This window comes from Adiantum capillus-veneris, chromosome 20 (assembly GCF_014529385.1).
Source record: "Adiantum capillus-veneris isolate H3 chromosome 20, ASM1452938v2, whole genome shotgun sequence".
Taxonomy (NCBI): Eukaryota; Viridiplantae; Streptophyta; class Polypodiopsida; order Polypodiales; family Pteridaceae; genus Adiantum; species Adiantum capillus-veneris.
Window position 1 is genome coordinate 11,765,153 of NC_140950.1, and position 22,442 is coordinate 11,787,594.

At 45.5% G+C, this 22,442-nt stretch overlaps 2 protein-coding genes and 2 pseudogenes across 2 annotated transcripts; all 4 read left to right on the forward strand.

Moving 5' to 3' along the window:
- Positions 1 to 5,839: 5,839 nt before the first annotated feature.
- On the forward strand, positions 5,840 to 8,031 carry LOC147432094 (divinyl ether synthase CYP74M3-like). Its single transcript, XM_086492107.1, has 2 exons — positions 5,840 to 6,281; positions 6,705 to 8,031. The coding sequence occupies exons 1-2, from the start codon at positions 5,979 to 5,981 to the stop codon at positions 7,884 to 7,886; spliced, it is 1,485 nt and encodes a 494-aa protein (XP_086348233.1). The 5' UTR covers positions 5,840 to 5,978; the 3' UTR covers positions 7,887 to 8,031.
- Positions 8,032 to 9,348: 1,317 nt separating this feature from the next.
- LOC147432095 (uncharacterized) lies at positions 9,349 to 10,275 on the forward strand. Its single transcript, XM_086492108.1, has one exon. It carries the CDS (start codon positions 9,472 to 9,474, stop codon positions 10,132 to 10,134), a length of 663 nt encoding a protein of 220 aa, XP_086348234.1. The 5' UTR covers positions 9,349 to 9,471; the 3' UTR covers positions 10,135 to 10,275.
- A 3,666-nt stretch (positions 10,276 to 13,941) lies between these two features.
- LOC147432096 (uncharacterized) lies at positions 13,942 to 15,366 on the forward strand (annotated as a pseudogene).
- A 145-nt stretch (positions 15,367 to 15,511) lies between these two features.
- Positions 15,512 to 17,022, forward strand: LOC147432097 (uncharacterized; annotated as a pseudogene).
- The last annotated feature ends 5,420 nt before the right edge of the window (positions 17,023 to 22,442 follow it).

Genomic DNA, 22,442 nt, shown 5'->3' on the forward strand with positions numbered 1-22,442 from the left:
TTGATAAATCAATGAAGAGCTCAGTTTCTGCGTACATGATTTATGTCAAAGAGTCTCTAAAAGCTAATAATGTTTCATCAAATGAAAATGATAGGAATCAAGAAGAGTTAGACTTGTCTACTTTTCTAAAAGGATTCCAAGATGTGTTCATCGATGATATCCCTATGGACCTACCTCCAAAACGAGGGGATGATGACCATCGTATTGAGCTCCTTCCAGGAAGCTCACCGCCTAACAAACCTCCTTATCGAGTCTCACAAGCTCAACAAGAGGAGATCATGAGGCAAGTACAAGAGCTGGTAGACAAAGGGATGGTGAGGCCTAGTTCCTCTCCCTTTTGTTCTCCAGTCCTTTTAGTGCAAAAGAAAGATGGTACATACCGTATGTGTGTGGACTATCGAGCACTAAACCATATCACTATCAAAAACAGATTTCCCGTACCTCGGGTAGAAGATCTGTTTGATAAGCTACAAGGCTCTACCTAGTTCAGTAGGATTGACCTTAAGAGTGGCTATCATCAAATAAGGATAGTGGATGAGGATATCTTAAAGACCGCGTTTCGCACAACATTTGGTCTTTATGAATATCTAGTCATGCCTTTTGGCTTGACTAATGCACCAGCTACGTTCAATCGTTTGATGGAGAAAATTTTTAGACCATATTGAAAATTCACTGGAGTGTTCTTAGATGATATCATCATCTACTCCAAGTCTTTGGAGGAACATAAGCAACATCTCCAAGTGATTTTTCAAGCCTTGAGGGAAAACAAACTTTTTCTCAACCAAAAGAAAAGTGAATTCTTCCTTCAAGAGATTCAATATCTAGGCCATATTATCTCTCACGATGGTATTCGTATGGATCCATCAAAGTTAGAGGTAATAAAATCATGGCCTAACCCAAGGAATCTACATGAGCTAAGAAGCTTTATTGGTATGTGTGCATACTATAGACGCTTCATAGCAAAATTCTCTCAAGTAGCAGGACCACTACACGACTTAACCAAGAAGAACGTTAAGTTTGTATGGACTGCTAAGGAGCAAAATGCTTTTGAAAAACTCAAAGAGAAGCTTACTTCCCAACCAGTCCTCGTGCTTCCGGATCTCTCAAAGCCATTTGAGGTCCAATGTGATGCTTGTGGTGATTGCCTTGGAGCGGTTTTGCTTCAAGAAGGGCATGCCATAGCATATGAGAGCCGAAGGCTCAATGGTGATGAACGAGTCTTGGGCATTTATGAGAAAGAGCTTTTAGCTATTCTACATGCCCTAGACACATGGAAGCACTACCTATTGGGGACTCCATTTATCCTACAAACCGACCACCAAAGTCTCAAGTATTTCATGACGCAAACCAAGCTTTCCGACAAACAAATGAGGTGGGCAAATTTTCTTTCGCAATTTAATTTCCATATTGCTCACATAGCTGGTAAGTACAATCAAGTTGCCGATGCACTTTCACGACGACGAAAAGTTAATGCGGTGTCTATAGCTACTCACAATGATCTATCCTCTATGATAGATGAGTATGGTACTGACCCTGACTTTAGAGACATAATGTCAGCCCTTGCTTTGGGGAAGAAAGAGGAACCATTCACCTTGCAGGATGGTTATCTTCTCCACGGCAATAGGCTATGTGTTACCCATTCCCTTCGTGAGAAGGTTATGTATGAATCCCATGCTCCTCCATATGTAGGGCATAGAGGCATTCAACCTACTCTCCGAGGAGTAGAGACGTATTTCTATTGGCCTACCATGAAAGTGGACATACAAGAGTATATTTCAAAATGTGTAGTATGCCAAAAGACCAAGTATGATAGAGGGAAGCAACCTGGATTACTCCAGCCATTGCCTATTCCAAATTACCATGGGAGAGTATATCCATGGATTTCATCTTTGGATTACCCAAGTCTATCCATGGGAATACAGGAATATGGACAATAGTCGACAGGTTTAGCAAGCAAGCACATTTTATTCCTCTCAAAAAGACTATTAAGGCACATCAAATGGCAACTCTCTTCATATCTCAGATTTTCAAACACCATGGATTACCCACATCCATCGTGTCAGATAGAGATCCTAGAATGACCAGTAATTTCTGGAAAGGTCTCTTTGAAAATCTAGGAACAAGATTGAATTTCTCTTCGGCCTATCACCCACAAACGGATGGCCAAAGTGAGATAGCCAATCTTACGATACTCGATCTACTCAAGACTTATGTTACCGAAGTAGATCAACGCTCACGATGGGAAAAGTATTTACCGCTAGTAGAGTATGCCTACAATAATACTGTACATACTTCTACGGGCAAAGCACCTTTCAGATCATAGAAGGAAGACCTAAAAGTCCCTTGCTACTGAAAGTACATGGGAAGATCTTCGCCGCCGATGAGTATAGCCGTGACCTACAAGAATCTTTTCAAAAGATTAGGGAGGCTATAGCCATCTCTCAACAAAGGCAAAAAGCTGCTGCTGATAAGCACAGAAGAGCCTTAATGTTCAAAGAAAATGATTGGGTCTTACTCAAGTTTCCTAAGGCTCGATTAAGGCAAACGACGGGCAAAAATCCTACGGGCCATCAAAAGTATTATGCTAAACTAGCAAAAAGATACTATGGTCCTTTCCAAATCTTGAAGCCTATCAATGAGACGGCTTATCAACTCAAGTTGCCCAACCATTGGCTTATACACAATGCCTTTCATGTAAGCTCACTTAAGCTCTACAAAGGAGAGCCACCAATTGAACCAATTATTGAAGACCCTCCCGAAGTTGAAGACCAAGAAGAGGTGCTACAACCCGAAGCTATCCTTCGGCATGAAGACAAGGTACTACGACATGGTAAGATTATCCAACGGTATCTTATTAAGTTCAAAAATTATCCTTTTGAAGATGCTAAATGGATGCAAGGAGTACAACTTAAGGATAGTATGAACCTTGTCAATGCTTACAATGCTACATTAGAGTAAGCAAATGTACAAATTTCTTTTAAATAACTCATGTTTTTGTCTTATATGACTAGTCCTCTTTTTAATTGTGCACAAAATTTAACTAGTATGCATGCTTAGAATCATGTTTGTGATGACGACGTCTCTCAAACACCAAGTAGAATTTGTCACTCTACTTTGGGAGAATAAAATGGACTAAAGAGCAGACATGCTTGCGGCAGCTATGTCTCCCAAGCACCAAATGGATTAGTCATCCATCTTGGAAAGATGTCGTAGGGTAAAAAGGGATCCTTTACCCGTTAAGTACGATTAACTAATGACTAAGACTTTATCTTTTCTACCTCATAGTCGAGGACGACTATGATTTCAAGAGAGAGGTAATGTCATAAAATCTAATATCTAACTAACCCAAATGATTTTCTCATATTTAATTGATCACTTAATGTGGGAGAATAAACGGGAACAAGTGTTAAGATATAGGTATGTGCTTATAGATCTATCTCAACACGGGGCCAATGGTAAAGGGGCCCAAAAGGGAGATGGTCTATCAAAGAGCAAGGCTAACCAATGGAGCATAAGACCTTAGGGTTAGCTTCATTGAAGACCTCCAATAAATGTGTGTAAAAGTCCTTTGACCTTAAGTAAGCTAGGGCTAAGCTTGAGGTGGGAACCCGGCCCAAGCTCGAGGTGCTTGTCATGCTTGAGGTGCTTGTCATGCTTGAGGTGTTTTTCATGCTTGAGGTGCTTGATTAAGATGCTTGAGGTGCTTGACTGGCTCCATGCTTGAGGTGCTTGACTTGCTGCATGATTAAAGTACTTGAGGTGCCTTGAGAAGCTTGCCTGAGATGCTTGTGGGAACACCCCCTAGTTCAAGTGCTTTGTCATGCTTGGTGAGTAAGGTGCTTGATCACCTAAAAGTCAAAAGCATTCCTACAAGAGGGGGGGCGAGCCCTTTTCCTAGGGCCTAGAGAGAGAACACCCACTCACACACACAAGGGAAGCCCAACTTGAAGAGGCAGCAAGGACACATGTCAGGCCCCTACCCATGTTATATTCATGTGTTGCTTGAAGCCTATTGGCTAGGCTTCAAAGGGGTCCAATGATAAATTACATGAATTATCTAATTGTTTTAGCATTTATCAAGTCCTCTCTCTCAAAGGGGAAAGGGGGACACTTGTCCCAAGGCTACCCATGTTGCTTGTAATGGCTCTTGCTTGTGATTGGCTAGGCCTGGAAGGGTCCAATGAGCTTCAGGCATGAGCTACAAGGGGGGGTCGACCCAAGCAAGCTAGGGGGGTGCCTAGGGGGTATACTCACCCACACACACTCACAAGCACTCTCATTGTGTGATATGCAAAGTGCAAGAGCTCCCTCTCCAAGCAAGTAGAGGTTGAGAGCCTACACCAACACTCTTGGCTATGGAGTGCAAATCCAACCAAGAGCCATGCTTCAATGCTTAAGCTTGCCATCTCCTTCTTCTTCATTACTATGCTATTGTGTATGCTAGCAACAAGAGTATGATAAGTGAGGAACTAATTCTTTCTCCTACGAAATGTTTCTTCTTCCTCTTCCCTACCCTCATTCCCTGCTAGCTCTCTCCACCTTCGAAGGTGTTTGAGGTCTTGGGACTGAGGCTTGGGATAGTTAAAGCTTTCTTCAAGTTTATGTTATGTTTGTGGTGCATGAAGCCTTCCATCTTCATGGCATCACCTAGGTCACAAGGAACACAAAGACTGTATTGTAACAAGTCTCTCTTTATGGGAGAAATCATAATACAAATGCCTATTGGAGGGGGGACCGGCTCCACATAAATCCGGTCCTCAATTGTTGTCATGTTCTCTAAACTCTCTCTCTTGCAAAAAGTATTGTCTATGCCAAGTTAACTAATTGCTATGATTATGTTGCTATCTTCAATTATGTCTACCCGCTATGCTCACAAAATCATTTCTTGAAAGTACTCTCATTAAATTCCGCTATTCTCAAATTGAATAGGCAAATTCCATTACATTCGTGGACAATGTAAACTCGGGTACAACGTAAACTTCACCCCTCCCCCCCTCGCCCCCTGGGATTGAACCCACAACCTAAGGTTTGAGGGCCATGTGGCCTATCGACCACGCCCGCGCACGTCTCTGTGGAATGTACACGTTTCCATGGAGTTTTGACGTGCAAAAATATCGGGGCGAACAAAAGTAAACTTGGGTATTTTTGTAAACTCGAGTACCCGAGTTTACAAAAATACCCGAGTTTACTTTTGCGATAAGATCTACGACGCACGCCTAATGTCGGGGCCCAAAAGTGATGGGAGCTTTTGATCCCATCTCTCATGCCCGTGTTAGATATAGCTGAGGCGCGTGTCACACTGGGGCAGGCAAAGGTTGGCCAATTCGAGGTGGCGACCAACCATTCGTAGATGAAGAAGAAAAAGTTGGCCTGCAGAGCTTGTAAGAGGGACGGCCTCGCACCCTCAGCCAAGTTCACTTAGCAGCGGCCATCTGCGAAAAGTGCAAGCGAGAAGCAATATGACAGGCTTTGAACCCTGCCTGCCAGCGTGGAAGACGGGCGTCAAACCACTTGTGCTGCTCTAATTCGTTGCCAACTTAGCGCAGCATTTTTTAAGGGGCTCAATGTGACAGCAACGTCAAGGACCAACTTCAAAAAAAGGGTGGGGCGGGCGTCCCCAGTGTGACACGGGCCTGAGGAAAGAGCGCGTCCTCTCCTGGGCGCAGATGCAATAATATCAAGATGATTTCGTCACCACCATCACTCTGTCCGAAGCTCCGAGTCCCTTTTTTAGCAAGTTGCAACTCATCTTCTCCTTTCAAGCGCTTCTTCTTCTTCTTCTTCGCTCCATTTTTTGGTGTTGGCTTTCTGCATGCTTTTCCTTGCTGCAGACGAGCTACATTGTGGTCTTCACGGCCTCTGGTTTTTAGTGGAAGTCGGCTTATGATCCACAATAACGTTACAGTGGATGGCTTGAAGCAAAGCCTAGAGCACTAGCAAGACAGCAATCAGACCAGATCTTTGCTATTTTTAGCAATATGGGCAGCAAAGCAAGCAGTGACATCAAAACCCCCATGATTTTTCATCAAGACTCAAGTGATGAGCTCCCATTGAAGACCATCCCAGGAAGCTATGGCATGCCTTTCTTTGGGCCCATAAAGGACAGACTTGACTTCTTCTGGTTTCAAGGACAGACCAAGTTCTGGACCTCCAGGATGGAGAAATACCAGAGCACCGTTTTCCACGTCAATGTCGCCCCTGGCCCACCTGGCTTCCGCACCAGCCATGTCGTTATGCTCCTCGATCAGAAGAGCTTTCCTATCCTTTTCGATGTCTCCAAGGTAAAATCCCCAAATCTCTGGAATATGAACTTGCGTTTGCTGGTTTTTGTTTTGTTTGTCTGTTGTTTTTCTGAAATTACACGATGCATCGACGTAGGAATCGGCAATTTAAGTACCCATTTGTCAAGCATAATGCTAGTTTCTCTAGCATGTTGATTTAGAAGAGAGAATGTAAGTGCATATGGCAACATCGACTAAATCCGCCCCTAATTGTGATATGTCTGAATGTATGAGGATCTCTCTCCATGCCTGTGATGTCTGCTTGTAAGCAGATGTGTATGGTGCATCCATATACATATGAATGCACACATTATGCTTGTAGATACATTTACATCAGTATTTATGAATGACTTTAATATGGCTACAAGCTATGCACTTCAGGCTTCTAATGGCTGTTCATTTACCTCATCATTATCCATGCAGGTAGAGAAAAAAGATGTCCTCCTAGCCAACTACATGCCCAGCCTATCACTCTTCGGGGGTACAAGGCCGTGCGTGTTCTTGGACCCATCAGAGGAATTGCATGCAAAGGTTAAGTCCTTTGTGATGAACATTATCAAGCTCAATGCAAGCAAATGGATTCCTGAGATGCAGAAAGCAGCATTGGAGGTCTTTCCGAAGTGGGATTTAGAAATGAATGAAAAGGCAAAGGCGGAGGTCAATACACATACAAGCCAAGTAGCATGCAATGTCTTGGTGAGGACAGTCTTAGGCCGAGACCCAGCTGCCCCCGGTGAAGCAACCCTCAAGACGGACGGGCCATCCTTGTTTCGGACATGGCTTGCCCCTTTCCTTGCCCCTATTGCGAGCATTGGCCTTCCTCACATTCTTGAAGAGCTCACATTTCATTCCTTCCCAATCCCCAGCTTCGTTGCCTCAGGCACATACAAGAAGCTCACCAATTTCTTTGAAATATACGGCACAGAGCTCCTGGACATGGCGGAACGGGAGCATGGCATAGACCGGCATGAAGCTTTGCATAATATTATCTTCTTCATGGGATTCAATGCATTTGGGGGCTTGCAGCTCTTCCTCCCTGCCATGGTGGAGTATGTGGCAGGAGCAGGGCAGAAGCTGCACGATGCATTGGTGAAAGAGGTAAGGGATGCAGTGAAAGAGGAGGGTGGCAGTGCATTGACTGTTGCAGCGTTGCGTAGAATGGAGCTTTCAAGATCGATAGTGTACGAGTCGCTTCGGATGTCGCCGCCAGTGGCATATCAGTATGCAAGAGCGAAGGAGGACATCACAGTGGAGTCGCATGATGCAAGGTACGAGATCAAGAAAGGGGAGCTCATAGGGGGATGCCAGCCGGTGGCGACAAGGGACCCGCGGGTTTTCAAGGACGCGGAGAAGTTTGTTGCAGAGAGGTTTATGGGTGAGGAGGGGAAAAAACTGATCAAGTATGTGCTGTGGGGGAATGGACCTGCAGACGGGAAACCCTCGGTCTCCAACAAGCAGTGTGCAGCCAATGACCTCGTTCCCCTGCTTTCCCAAGCCTTCTTGGCTTGCCTGTTCCTGCACTACGATTCCTTCACTATCTTCAAGCCCACCATCAAAGGCAACAGTGTCACTATCCATTTTTCCTCTCTGAGGAAGGCTTGCTAAGTACCTGCACCCGCACCCAACTCTCTCTCAGGCACGCACAACACACGCGCACCTCTTTCAGCTTCAATATCAATGGTTGTCAATTCATGTATCAACGCACACGATTCCACACTACTGTTATAAGTGCGGACTTTGCTTTGGTTCAGTGCTCCATAAAATTTTCTAAATCTTCTTGTGTTTGAGGATTCAGGAAGGTGGTTCTTGCCTACATAGATTTGGGCCTATAAGGGGTATGAGCCTCCCGAAGACCGGCCACGGGAGGGGACCCCCCACCTAGGCACGTTAGCCTCACTCCACGCACTCGCGCACCGTGGGGACTCCACGCAAGGTTCCCCGGGGCACGCTATGACCCGTCGGCGGTGCGGCAGAGCCTGAGGCTACGTGGGGCTAGGGACCCGAGACGCGAGACCCGCGAAGACCCGCGAAACACAAACGGCCGTCGACCCATGGAACGCAACCACGCCCGAGCCGGGCCCCGAGAAGGCAACTTGACCCGAGCCGGTCCCGTCCGAGCCGGGCCCTCCTGAGCCGGTGCCGTCCGTGCCAGGACCCCTTGAAGCAACACCTTGGTCCCTTGGCTGCGCGCGGGTATGAATCCCCATCGGGCCCTTGAAGGTAGAAGTCCCTCGGCCGCGTGCGGGTATGAATCCCCGACGGGCCCCTTGAAGATAGAAGTTCCCTCGGCTGCGTGCGGGTAAGAATCCCCGCCGGGCCCCCTCCCCGACGCGCCCAGAAACTGGGGCGTCACACTTGGTATCAGAGCTCCAGAACGAGCTCCTGGAAACGAGCCGAAGACTAACGTGCCCGACGCGCACGATACTCACGACGACTCCAACCGCAATGGCCCGGGTCGTCGGATGAAGACATCTTTAGTGGTCTTTACACGTTTGTTTTTTTTGTAGGTTGTGGGGACTTTGCGCTTTGTGAACTTCAATAGGGCTCTCTTGCATTCCCAGTGCTCAATCTGTGACTCGTCGAAGGTGAAGAAGGTCGAAGGCCGACTGTGTTGTTCTCTTTGCGATAAAGATCACGTCATCAACACGACGCTCAGACTGGAGGCACAGATTCGAAGCAGCATTGACAGACGTGTTGTGGCGGTTCAAGTGTCAGAATCTATGGTGGATCGTCTTCTGAGCTTGCCAAGGAGCTTCAAGGAGCTGTACACGGAGAGCATTTCAAAGGCGACGGATATTTTATCGACATCTATTGTCGAGGGTGTGTTCAAAATTGGCACAAATGGCTCTATGATATCTTTCACTCCTCTGTTGGAAACCTAGATGCTTTGAGAGCATGTATTTGAATAGCTTTTGGCCTTTCACCACGAATAACTATTCTTCCTTACCTAGATCCCTCTACAATCGATGAACTAAATTTTGGCTTGTCCATTGTATATCCCGTTTCAAAAGAAATTCCATGGTGTCTCTCCATAGCTCGCTTTCTACTCTTCCTTTCTCTCTATCTTTTCAACCTTCCAAAGCACAGACTCTCTCTCTCTCTCTCTCTCTCTCTCTCTCTCTCTCTAGCACACGTATACAAACAAACACACAAGCTGACTTAATGTTTACAATCTTTGCGTGTCTTTCCAATGACTCTCTTGGCCGAACAAGACATCGATACCGTTTTTGCGGCGCGGTTTCCAAACAATTCAGACATCTTCCTCGTGCTACACCATCTCCAAAACTCAACAGGTGCACCGCATGACCTTAGATCAAATTTTCTCGACAACTTGTTCGAGAGCTTCTTGCGTGATAGACATGCTGTCCCGGGTGCATGCCTCTTCTTCCATGATGATGAGCCCACTAGCACAATGACAGCCACAAAATTCTCGTCTTTGTATTCAACATCCACCAGCTCACTTGCCCTTAGCCTCGACATATTAACGGCCTTCACTCACTCTGTGACTTGTAGGTTAAAAGTGTATTTGAAAATAGATGACAGTGTGAGAACAATCATCTTGGGGATGCCATCGAAACCATTTCTTGCAAAGGGCATTCTGCTCTCCGAAACAACCAACCGTGCACGTGTTCGATGGGAAGAAGATGAGGTGGCCACTTTGCATCAACTATCCTTGTTGCATGAGGCTTTACCAGATATTGAGGTCGTCCGCATGTTCCAAGCCAAACACCCACACACATTGCACACAACCCAGGCCGTGAAATGCAAGCTTTCACGCCTGAAGAACGAGAAGGGCCTGGTCATCGGTGCTCATATACGACGCACCCATGCCAGGTTGAGCAAGGCGATATAAGAGATACAACATAAGCATCAAAGACAAGCCCATTACACCCTGCGAAAAATGTGGACGCTTGCTATTCCGCCGCCAGATAACACGCCATCTTCTGCCTTCAGTTGCGGAATCCACTTCAAGGAAGCGAAGACGCTATGCGGATCTGTACATCTGCAACCAGTGCAAGAAACACTTGGCAAGCGATAGCAACCGCCTATGGAGCTTGCAAGAGACAGGGTGCAATCCAGCGCTTCCCTTCGTGTCAGATCTTAACCCCATAGTTGCATGTATTCTCGTGCTGCTGCCAGAAGACGTGTGCAGTGGTGCGGGTCTTCCACATGGCAGTGCGGTGTGTTGAATGCTGAAGGCAGGCGTTGTCTGGATGCTTTTCGAGGTTGTGGATCCGTGTGATTTTAGGGGCGACTCCATTCAATGCCGTCAGCAAGTGTGGCCTCAGGTGCTGAATGGCGTTCGTCTTCATTCCCTGTGCTTGAGAGCAGGTCTTGGGATGTGATGCTTAGAATATATTAATCCAGTCCAGATGCTCATTGTAGCTACTATAAAAGATGAGAAAAACGCATTCTTGTAAGAACTCCCTGTCTCAGCTGATCATCATTTATGCTGTGTCGTCGTTTTGCACATGTAGCAGAAATTCTCAAGTGTCTTTTACTGTTCCAGCTTTTGAGCTATCTATGGAAGATTCTCTCTGTCCTGCCAGTGTAAATATGCTACGAAGTCTTTTCTAAATATGCCAGTAAGCCTTTTGTGGATGTAGCAACAAGTGTCGAGTCTTTTTTACTGCTTCAGATTTTGATGTATCTATCTACTGGAAGATTCTACGTGTCCTGCTTTTGTGAATATGCCAGCAAGTGGTGATCTTTGCTTCGATGTTTAAGCCTTGAGCTATCACTATTTGGCGGAAGGTTCTTTCTACGGTATTCAATTTCTATGTACTGATATGCTGGAATTCGAAATTTAAGTTCGCTTGAGTCACCATATGTGAACGAACGTTTTCTTTTGCTGAATTCTGTTGAAGAGGTTGCTGTTGGCCGTGAGCAGTTGAAATTTGTCAACCATCTGTTGCGAATAGGTTTGAGGGTTGTGTGTTTTGCTTAAATTATCTGGATCCTTTATTATCATGGCATCGGATGCTGGTATTTCTAGTGGCGGTGAAGGGAGTGCAAGCAATGCCTCGCCTAGCGGTGGTGAGAGCATGGACTTCTCCGAAGGTTTGTTTCCGTGCTTGCTCGACGATTTCGTGTATACTCATGTATGCCGATAATTGTTGTTGATTTGCTTGCGCTATGCTGGTCTTGATTTTGACTGTCAATGCTGGTTTCTTTTCACGTGCAAGCGATGCACTCGAAGTGTTTCTTGCGACAATGTTCTTGCTGGTCATGCTTTCTTTTGGCTTGGTGCACCTGATGTGGCAACTGAGCATGGCAGGACGAGGCTAGTTCTCGGCCTTGGCTGCACTGCGAGTTTCAAGTGGTGAACAGACTAAATATATTGTTTGGTTGTACTTGTTATTAATAAAAGTAGTTATGCTACCCTTGTTCGCTAAGCCCTGCTGTACACTGTCGGTCTCAATCTTGGCCGGCTCTTGGTTATATGGAATCTTTCAATGAGAGAGAGAGAGAGAGAGAGAGAGAGAGAGAGAGAGAGAGAGAGCTAGACTAATAATCATCTGGCACAGCAACAGATGTTGCTCTTTGTCATGGCCATTGAAACTGTTTCGAGATTATGTGAAGTTGCTTTAGTCCTTTGCGACGGCAGCAGGGGACAGCAAAATTTCCAGCGCTTCGGCGATGGCCGAGTGTCGGCTGGCAATGACAGCTAGCAGGACACGTTGCTTTATTGTCCCCGCCATTTCAATAGTGATGCCCAGCTCATCCACCATTGCAATTACACATTCAATGTCGGAATCAACCTCGGTTTCGGGAGCCTGAAGCTTGACTTTGACGATGAACTCGAGCCCGGTGGCGATTATGACCATCATTCCGCGCAAGGCCGGTGCAATTACACTATAGGGGGCATCGGCAAGTAAAGTTGTGAGTAGCATGAGCAGTGAACTTGTCAGATCTGCATCGACTTTCCTCCACACTACTCAGTTGCGTCAACTCCTCGACTAAAGGATCAGTCATCGTTTCCATGTGTAGACCTTTTGCATGACGCGCCCACGGATGTCGTAGTTCCAAAACTAGAATCTTCCTTCTTGCTAGGGATTGCTTTGCTTTTTCCTCCCTGCTTGATCCGAATCTGCTGCAAATTGAGAACATATCGTCTGTTCTGTAAGTGTTGCATGGCTCAGCAAATGCCACTGATGCATCCTGTTCCAGGATAGCACGCTTCGACATTGTCATTGCATGCCACAGTGAGTAAGAGAGTGAGAGAGAGAGAGTGTGTGTGTGTCTTGCATCTAAAACATTGCTAGATCTTGATTTTTAGGATCCATTCAAATAGATAATCATAATCAATGTCCAAAATAAGGTGTTTAGAACTATATTGCCCAAATTTTGACCTTGGAAATCAAAGATTCAATTAAATTGAAACCGGGAAATCTACGCTTCAAACTGGGATATGTGAGCATTAATTCACTTGAGTAATGGGGCTCGGTCGATAAAGAATGGGCTTCTTGCTTTCGGCATTTCTGTTGGGATAAGATCGGTGCAGGCAATGTGGACTCCTTGTCAGCATGGAGACCATTGCAAGGCTGTAGTCATTCACACACCTAACTCCTTGTTGCCATACCATACATGTCATGTGTAGTGTATGAAAAGAAGCACGAGAATTCTCACAACGTGACTTGCCTCAACATTATGAGCTTCTGTGAGGGGGGCACCGTATGCCTGGCTAGGCACGATTCGGGGCAAGCGGCTTAGCAATAGCAACATGCGCACGCAGCGGCTATCTCGTATCCCATAGCTCGACTCTTCTTATGCTCTGCTTATACCTTTTGCTGAGCTGTCTCTACATGCAACAGCTCGCAAGCCTCAGCAGGGCTAGGCTCAGGCAATAGTCCTCCATTAGCTTTTGACTTATGCATCTCTACACATGCTCGCACCTCCAACTCGCTTGAGGAGAGTGAATCAAGAGGCTCCAGCTGACGCTCTTTATGTTCATGCTCGCTTTAGTAACTTGCAATGTCTCTTCCTAGCTCGATGGCCTCCATATACGTTGTCTCTCGAGCAGAGGCTCATGATCTTATATATTGTAAGAAAAACATTGAGAGACTCTGTTTCCCTGGATCATAAAATTTCTAAATCTTCTTGTGTATGCAACCTTGCAAGGGATTTGAAAGGTGACATTTTCCAAGAACTGCGCAGGTTCGTTTAGTCTCCTCCATGCCCTACAGGCAAACGTTCATCGCAGCGGGTGGTGTCAAGCTCTGTCGGGTCACCGCCAGATCCGGCCTTCGAGGAAATCGCAATTGGGAAGAGTTGTAGGCGTGCGTTGCTTCAAGGAAGCCCTTCTGCCGATCTCGTTGGCAATGCAGGTATCGCTGATACGCACAATCATTCCTTGCGGAATAGCCTTAACGTGTCTACAACTTTCTTTGCTACAGTGCATTCTTGACTGGCGAGTTGCGTTAAGATGGTGCTCTGCTTTTTTTTTGCAGACAAAGGATACTCTCCATTGGGAGAGGAGTGCGCACAAGCACCATCTTCTTCTCAACAACAACTTCCTTGCCCATCTCACGAATTAGGGAAAGCTGCAGCCTCATTTTCTGAAGTTGGCCAATCTTCGCCTGCTCGGAATGTCTTGGACAGTGGCAAGCTACTGGACAAAGGGAAAAGCTTGTTAGTCAAGGAAACCTTGCCGCTACTCATGATCAGCGATATAGATGAGGATAGTAAACCTTTCTCCATAGAGGGGAAAATCTTGAATTGGTATGGCACATACCGTTCCATCTCGTCTAGGCAAAAGAAAAATGCACGTTACTTCAAGTTTGACATCGTCGATGCCGAGTGCATTGACACGATTACAGTCGTCGTTGTGGATCCCTTCATTGAGACCTACACCAAGGAGCTCAAGATCGGCTTCTTCGTCAGGCTTGACTGTCCTCCTATGAGGGCTAAAAACCATAACGATGCTGGGTCAGGTTTGTTCTCCTTGCATGTCGATGCGTCGACAACCATTAGACCTTGCGACGCATTCCCTGTTACTTTAGCTTTCTATCCTGAGACCAAGATAAGAACATTTCTTGCTGACGCTGCAATTTCCCAGGCTACTAGCCCACGTCCGCCCTTAGAGACACTGGCGTTTTTTGTCTTGCAAAGTCGTAATTTCCGTCAAAGAATTGGTGCTACATTTGGGGATTTGGTTGTTGTTGATGGCCCGACCCCAGACGACAAAGCAGTTGTACGTATCAGAAGCATTGGCTCATCCTTTCTATCTTTTGAAATTGACAAACCTTTTGCCATATGTAGGTCAGCTTTGTCAACTCTCGAAAGCAAGACTACGATCGGGTCAGGGCCCAGATGGCTAGGGAGCACATTGTTATGTTTGTGGCTAGGAATATTGGCCTCTTCGTGGGCAAGGTGCGCACATTGTCTATTCTGGATGTCACAACTTTGGCCCCCGTGCGAGGATCACGTTTGAAGGAAGAATTGACCATAGCATTTCATAGACAGTGTGAGACTCTTGGCTACAATAGAGAGGTGACTTTCCATGGTTTGCACTCAACCGGATGAATACATCTTTAGTGATCTTTACACGTTTGTTTTTTTTGTAGGTTGTGGGGACTTTGCGCTTTGTGAACTTCAATAGGGCTCTCTTGCATTCCCAGTGCTCAATCTGTGACTCGTCGAAGGTGAAGAAGGTCGAAGGCCGACTGTGTTGTTCTCTTTGCGATAAAGATCACGTCATCAACACGACGCTCAGACTGGAGGCACAGATTCGAAGCAGCATTGACAGACGTGTTGTGGCGGTTCAAGTGTCAGATCTATGGTGGATCGTCTTCTGAGCTTGCCAAGGAGCTTCAAGGAGCTGTACACGGAGAGCATTTCAAAGGCGACGGATATTTTATCGACATCTGTTGTCGAGGGTGTGTTCAAAATTGGCACAAATGGCTCTATGATATCTTTCACTCCTCTGTTGGAAACCTAGATGCTTTGAGAGCATGTATTTGAATAGCTTTTGGCCTTTCACCACGAATAACTATTCTTCCTTACCTAGATCCCTCTACAATCGATGAACTAAATTTTGGCTTGTCCATTGTATATCCCGTTTCAAAAGAAATTCCATGGTGTCTCTCCATAGCTCGCTTTCTACTCTTCCTTTCTCTCTATCTTTTCAACCTTCCAAAGCACAGACTCTCTCTCTCTCTCTCTCTCTCTCTCTCTCTCTCTAGCACACGTATACAAACAAACACACAAGCTGACTTAATGTTTACAATCTTTGCGTGTCTTTCCAATGACTCTCTTGGCCGAACAAGACATCGATACCATTTTCGCGGCGCGTTTTCCGAACAATTCAGACATCTTCCTCGTGCTACACGATCTCCAAAACTCAACAGGTGCACCGCATGACCTTAGATCAAATTTGCTCGACAACTTGTTCGAGAGCTTCTTGCGTGATAGACATGCTGTCTCGGGTGCATGCCTCTTCTTCCATGATGATGAGCCCACTAGCACAATGACAGCCACAAAATTCTCGTCTTTGTATTCAACATCCACCAGCTCACTTGCCCTTAGCCTCGACATATTAACGGCCTACGCTCACTCTGTGACTTGTAGGTTAAAAGTGTATTTGAAAATAGATGACAGCGTGAGAACAATCATCTTGGGGATGCCATCGAAACCATTTCTTGCAAAGGGCATTTTGCTCTCCGAAACAACCAACGGCATGACATACCTTCCCACCTTCACAACGTCCTCAAACTGTGCACGTGTTCGATGGGAAGAAGATGAGGTGGCCACTTTGCATCAACTATCCTTGTTGCATGAGGCTTTGCCAGATATTGAGGTCGTCCGCATGTTCCAAGCCAAACACCCACACACATTGCACACAACCCAGGCCATGAAATGCAAACTTTCACGCCTGAAGAACGAGAAGGGCCTGGTCACCGGTGCTCAGATATGACGCACCCATGCCAGGTTGAGCAAGGCGATTAAGAGATACAACATAAGCATCAAAGACAAGCCCATTACACCCTGCGAAAAATGTGGACGTTTGCTATTCCGCCGCCAGATAACACGCCAGCTTCTGCCTTCAGTTGCGGAATCCACTTCAATGAAGCGAAGACGCTATGCGGATGTGTACAGCTACAACCAGTGCAAGAAACACTTGGCAAGCGATAGCAACCGCCTATGGAGCTTGCAAGAGACAGGGTTCAATCCAGCGCTTCCCTTCGTGTCAGATCTAAACCCCATAGAGGCACGCTTGGTCTCCATTCGTATTCCCTTCGCCAAGATACGTGAACTGACGTACGATGTTCAGTATGGGCTTAGAGGTAGTGTTCTCAATGTGCTTGCCAACTTGGAGAAGAGCCAGGCTGTGCTTCTTCGCTTCATTGAGGATGAGGCTTCTGTCCTTGTGGGCATCAAACGGAAGCTCGAGTACGATAGATGTTACCTAAGCGGTGTTGTGCGACCCTTGCTCACAATGCGTGCAACTACTACATTGCTATCCACACCACTCTACACATGAGAAGGTGTCACCATCATTGACAGGTGGCTTGCACATCCTTCCAGTCTAAGTATGCCTCCTACAAATACCCTTAACAACAATACGCACGATGTTGAGCTTGAGGTTGATCAGACTGATGTCATGCTTCATGGGGTCACAAGTGCGGCAGAGGTTGTCGACTACAGTGGCAAGATTCTTCATGTTGCGCCTTGTGAGGGCAATTCACCGTTGAGCATCTTCACGGACGAGTATTGCGAGGAGTTGTGTCATAAAATCTAATATCTAACCAACCCAAATGATTTTCTCATATTAAATTGATCACTTAATGTGGGAGAATAAATGGGAACAAGTGTTAAGATATAGATATGTGCTTATAGATCTATCTCAACACGGGGCCAATAGTAAAGGGGCCCAAATGGGAGATGGTCTATCAAGAGCAAGGCTAACCAATGGAGCATGAGACCTTAGGGTTAGCTTCATTGAAGACCTCCAATAATGTGTGTAAAAGTCCTTTGACCTTAGGTAAGCTAGGGCTGAGCTTGAGGTGGAAACTCGGCCCAAGCTCGAGGTGCTTGTCGTGCTTGAGGTGCTTGTCCTGCTTGAGGTACTTGTCATCCTAAAGGTGCTTGATTAAGATGCTTGAGGTGCTTGACTGGCTCCATGCTTGAGGTGCTTGACTTGGTGCATTAAGGTGCTTGAGGTGCCTTGAGAAGCTTGCCTGAGATACACCCCCTACTTCAAGTGCTCAGTCATGCTTGATGACTAAGGGGCTTGCTCATCCAAAGTCAAAAATATCCCTACAAGGAGGGGGGCGAGCCTACAAGGGGGCGGGGGGATGAGAGAGAACACACACACACACAAGGGAAGCCCCAGCTTGAAGAGGCAGCAAGGACACTTGTCAAGTTCCTCCCCATGTTGCCCTCATGGTGTGCCTGAAGCCTATTGGTTGGCCACCCAAGGGGTCCAATGATAATTTAGGATATTTAATTAATTGATTTCTCATTTATCAAGTCCTCTCTCTCAAAGGGGAAAGGGGGACACTTGTCCCAAGGCTACCCATGTTGCTTGTAATGGCTCCTGCTTTTGATTGGCTAGGCCTGGAGGGGTCCAATGAGCTTCAAGCATGAGCTACAAGGGGGGGTCGACCCAAGCAAGCTAGGGGGGTGCTTAGGGGGTATACTCACCCACACACACTCACAAACACTCTCATTGTGTACTATGCAAAGTGCAAGAGCTCCCTCTCCTTCTCCAAGCAAGTAGAGGTTGAGAGCCTACACCAACACTCTTGGCTATGGAGTGCAAATCCATCCAAGAGCCATGCTTCAATGCTTGAGCTTGCCATCTATTTCTTCTTCATTACTATGCTATTATGTATGCTAGCACAAGAGTTATGATAAGTGAGGAACTAGCTCTTTCTCGTATGAAATGTTTCTTCTTCCTCTTCCCTACCCTCATTCCTTGCTAGCTCTCTCCACCTTTGAAGGTGTTTGAGGTCTTGGGACTGAGGCTTGGTATAGTTAAAGCTTTCTTCAAGTTTAGGTTATGCTATGATGGTGATGCATGAAGCTTTCCATCTTCATTGCTTCACCTAGGTCACAAGGAACACAAAGAATGTATTGTAACAAGTCTCTCTTTATGGGAGAAATCATAATACAAATGCCTATTGGAGGGGGGACCGGCTCCACATAAATCCGGTTCTCAACTGTTGTCATGTTCTCTAAATTCTCTCTCTTGCAAAAGTATTGTCCATGCCAAGTTAACTAATTGCTATAATTATGTTGCTATCTTCAATTATGTCTACCCGCTATGCTCACAAAATCATTTCTTGAAAGTACTCTCATTAAATTCCGCTACTCTCAAATTGAATAGGCAAATTTCATTACATTGGTATCAGAGCATTTGGTTTCTCTTTTCTTGCTTAAGAAGAGAGGTCCTTAAGTAGCCTATAAATGGTTGATGTTGTTAATTATAATAGAGTAAGTGGAACTGGGATCTAATATCGGTTTTGTTAAGCCCACTATGTGGGGGATGGTGCACACCTCGGGAGCTTTGGACTTAATAATGGAGTCTTTTTAGACTTGCCTACGGCTTTACCATTATTGAGCCATAAGAAGTCCGAAAGGAGCTAGCCCTTGGCAACTCTGCTATGTTAGACCTACTCCTCTACTCTCTATAATTAACCACTTCGAGCCGTGGGTGTAGATACTTAAGAGCCAATTTTCAAAGGCTAAGACGAGTGGCAACTAAGGTTTTGAACTGCCAAAGCATACACTAAGTATAAACATAAATTTTGTTAACATGGCTGACAATAATCAAGAGAGTAGAATGAACATTGATAGCTTTGATTTTGCACATGAAGGTGCTAATGATGATGCTCCCATGTTTGTGAATTATCTCGTCGCTAGGTTGCAACAAGCTATGGGCAACCCTGCTTTGCAAGCCGAAGTTACTCAACAACTTCGTGCTTATGGAATTTCCCTTCCTCTCCCAGAGGAGAGAGAGCTTAGGAGGCCTCTTGAAGAGACCCCCAAAAGAAGACTCTCTCCCATTCGAGAGGAGGAATCCAAAGAGAAAGAAAGCAATGAAAGTCTAAGTTCTTCTGAAGAGGTGGCTCCACGAAGACGGCGGTCTAGACGATCGCCTACTCCTCCCAAGAGGAAAAGAGCAACCCATAGTCCTTCTCCTCATCACTCTGAAAGGCAAGAGAGGAAACAAAGGAAGAAAAGGGCTAGGAAGAGGTCACCCTCTTCTCCTTCTTCTTCACCTTCCTCCTCTTCGGATGAAAGTTATGGCTATTCTCCTAGAGAATACAAGAGGGGAGGACATCGCAAATCATTTCCTGCATGGCGAAGGTCACAAAAGCTAAAGAAGTTCAAGGAGGGAGGAAAGAGTATCTCTTTTCTCACCTACGATGGCACCTTTGGTGCTACCGACAAAGTGTTGGCCTTCATCCAGCAATTTGATGCGGCTTTTGGGAACGAGGGCTTCACAGAGTCCTCCAAGCTACGCCATGTAGCTATGCACTTCCAAAAATCAGCTCGTCAATGGTGGGCTAGCCTTCGTGGCAATGGAGAAGCCCCAAAGACATGGAAAACTCTACGAGTTTCCATCATGAAGCAATTTCTTCCAAGCGATACTAAAGATAAAGTTCTTACCGAATGGCGCGGCTTGAAGCTTCTCTCTCATGAGTCTATCAACAAGTATGTAGACAAGTTTTGGGATTTACATCTCAAAGCTACTGTCTTTCAAAAGATAGACTTTGCCGAGCAAAGACAGCAATTCTGTGCGGGATTACCTGAAGAGATGGCCGAATACATTAACTCTCAACGGCCTGGTACTATTACCGAAGTAATCCATCACACCATGGTTGCTTCACGCATCAATTTCCATCAAGGGGCTAGACGTAATGTCAAGCCCATGGAAAACAAAGATAAAAATGATGCAAAGGGGAAATCCAATGCACAAAATAATTCCCAACGCACTTCCAACAACAACAATAACAACAACAACAATCGGTCCAAGGAGAAGGGAGTTTACAAAGGTAAAAACAAACTCTCTCCTGAAGAGCTTGAAGCTTTTCGGAAGGACCATAAATGTTTCAAGTGTGGGGAGCAAGGACATGGCTATCGTTCTTGCCCCAAGAAGAATACTCGCAATGAGACTCCTAGGGCTTCCACCATCGAAGCTCCAAAAGAGGATGCTCATTACAAAGGATCATCACTCTCCTATGCTTGGGGAAAGGTAAGAGAGCATGATGCCTTCATCTTGTTTGACCCTGGCTCTACTCTCAACTTCATATCAATAGAGTTGGCCACCAAGTTGGGCATTCAAGCTTTTGAGATGGGAGATATAGTAACAGCTGATGCAGCTTTCAAGGGACAACAAGCCTCCGTTACTCCCTTGATTGGGAAGTTGAGGCTTCATGTCCAAAGCTATGTCGACAAAGAAGACTTCTTCATCTCTCATCTCTAACATCAGGATGTTATCCTAGGGGCACCATGGTTTGATCGCATGGCTGCCAACATGAAGTTCCCTGAAAGGAGAATTTACTTCACCTACAGGGGAAAGAACATGTATATAGATGCTAGTGAGCGTGGTCGCACTATTCCACTTGTAAATCCTCTTTCTTTTGATAAATCAATGAAGAGCTCAGTTTCTGCGTACATGATTTATGTCAAAGAGTCTCTAAAAGATAATAATGTTTCATCAAATGAAAATGATAGGAATCAAGAAGAGTTAGACTTGTCTACTTTTCTAAAAGGATTCCAAGATGTGTTCATCGATGATATCCCTATGGACCTACCCCCAAAACGAGGGGATGATGACCATCGTATTGAGCTCCTTCCAGGAAGCTCACCGCCTAACAAACCTCCTTATCGAGTCTCACAAGCTCAACAAGAGGAGATTATGAGGCAAGTACAGGAATTGGTAGACAAAGGGATGGTGAGGCCTAGTTCCTCTCCCTTTTGTTCTCCAGTCCTTTTAGTGCAAAAGAAAGATGGTACATACCGTATGTGTGTGGACTATCGAGCACTAAACCATATCACTATCAAAAACAGATTTCCCGTGCCTCGGGTAGAAGATCTGTTTGATAAGCTACAAGGCTCTACCTACTTCAGTAGGATTGACCTTAAGAGTGGCTATCATAGTGGATGAAGATATCCTAAAGACCGCGTTTCGCACAACATTTGGTCTTTATGAATATCTAGTCATGCCTTTTGGCTTGACTAATGCACCAGCTACTTTCAATCGTCTCATGGAGAAAAATTTTAGACCATATCATAAATTCACTGGAGTGTTCTTAGATGATGATGATATCATCATCTACTCCAAATCTTTGGAGGAACATAAGCAACATCTCCAAGTGATTTTTCAAGCCTTGAGGGAAAACAAACTTTTTCTCAACCAAAAGAAAAGTGAATTCTTCCTTCAAGAGATTCAATATCTAGGACATATTATCTCTCACGATGGTATTCATCTGGATCCATCAAAGTTAGAGGTAATAAAATCATGGCCTAACCCAAGGAATCTACATGAGCTAAGAAGCTTTATTGGTATGTGTGCATACTATAGACGCTTCATAGCAAAATTCTCTCAAGTAGCAGGACCACTACACGACTTAACCAAGAAGAACGTTAAGTTTGTATGGACTGCTAAGGAGCAAAATGCTTTTGAAAAACTCAAAGAGAAGCTTACTTCCCAACCAGTCCTCGTGCTTCCGGATCTCACAAAACCATTTGAGGTCCAATGTGATGCTTGTGGTGATTGCCTTGGAGCGGTTTTGCTTCAAGAAGGGCATGCCATAGCATATGAGAGCCGAAGGCTCAATAGTGATGAACGAGTCTTGGGCATTTATGAGAAAGAGCTTTTAGTTGTTCTACATGCCCTAGATACATGGAAGCACTACCTATTGGGGACTCCATTTATCCTACGAACCGACCACCAAAGTCTCAAGTATTTCATGACGCAAACCAAACTTTCCGACAAACAAATGAGGTGGGCAAATTTTCTTTCGCAATTTAATTTCCATATTGCTCACATAGCTGGTAAGCACAATCAAGTTGCCGATGCACTTTCACGACGACCAAAACTTAATGCGGTGTCTATAGCTACTCACAATGATCTATCCTCTATGATAGATGAGTATGCTATTGACCCTGACTTTAGAGACATAATGTCAGCCCTTTCTTTGGGGAAGA

Bases quoted from the DNA above. Each gene is read 5' to 3' on its own strand.
- LOC147432095 (XM_086492108.1), top strand. From the start codon at position 9,472: ATGACTCTCTTGGCCGAACAAGACATCGATACCGTTTTTGCGGCGCGG.
- LOC147432094 (XM_086492107.1), top strand. From the start codon at position 5,979: ATGGGCAGCAAAGCAAGCAGTGACATCAAAACCCCCATGATTTTTCAT. The intron at 6,282-6,704 runs GTAAAATCCCCA...TTATCCATGCAG, and splicing joins TCCTTTTCGATGTCTCCAAG to GTAGAGAAAAAAGATGTCCT.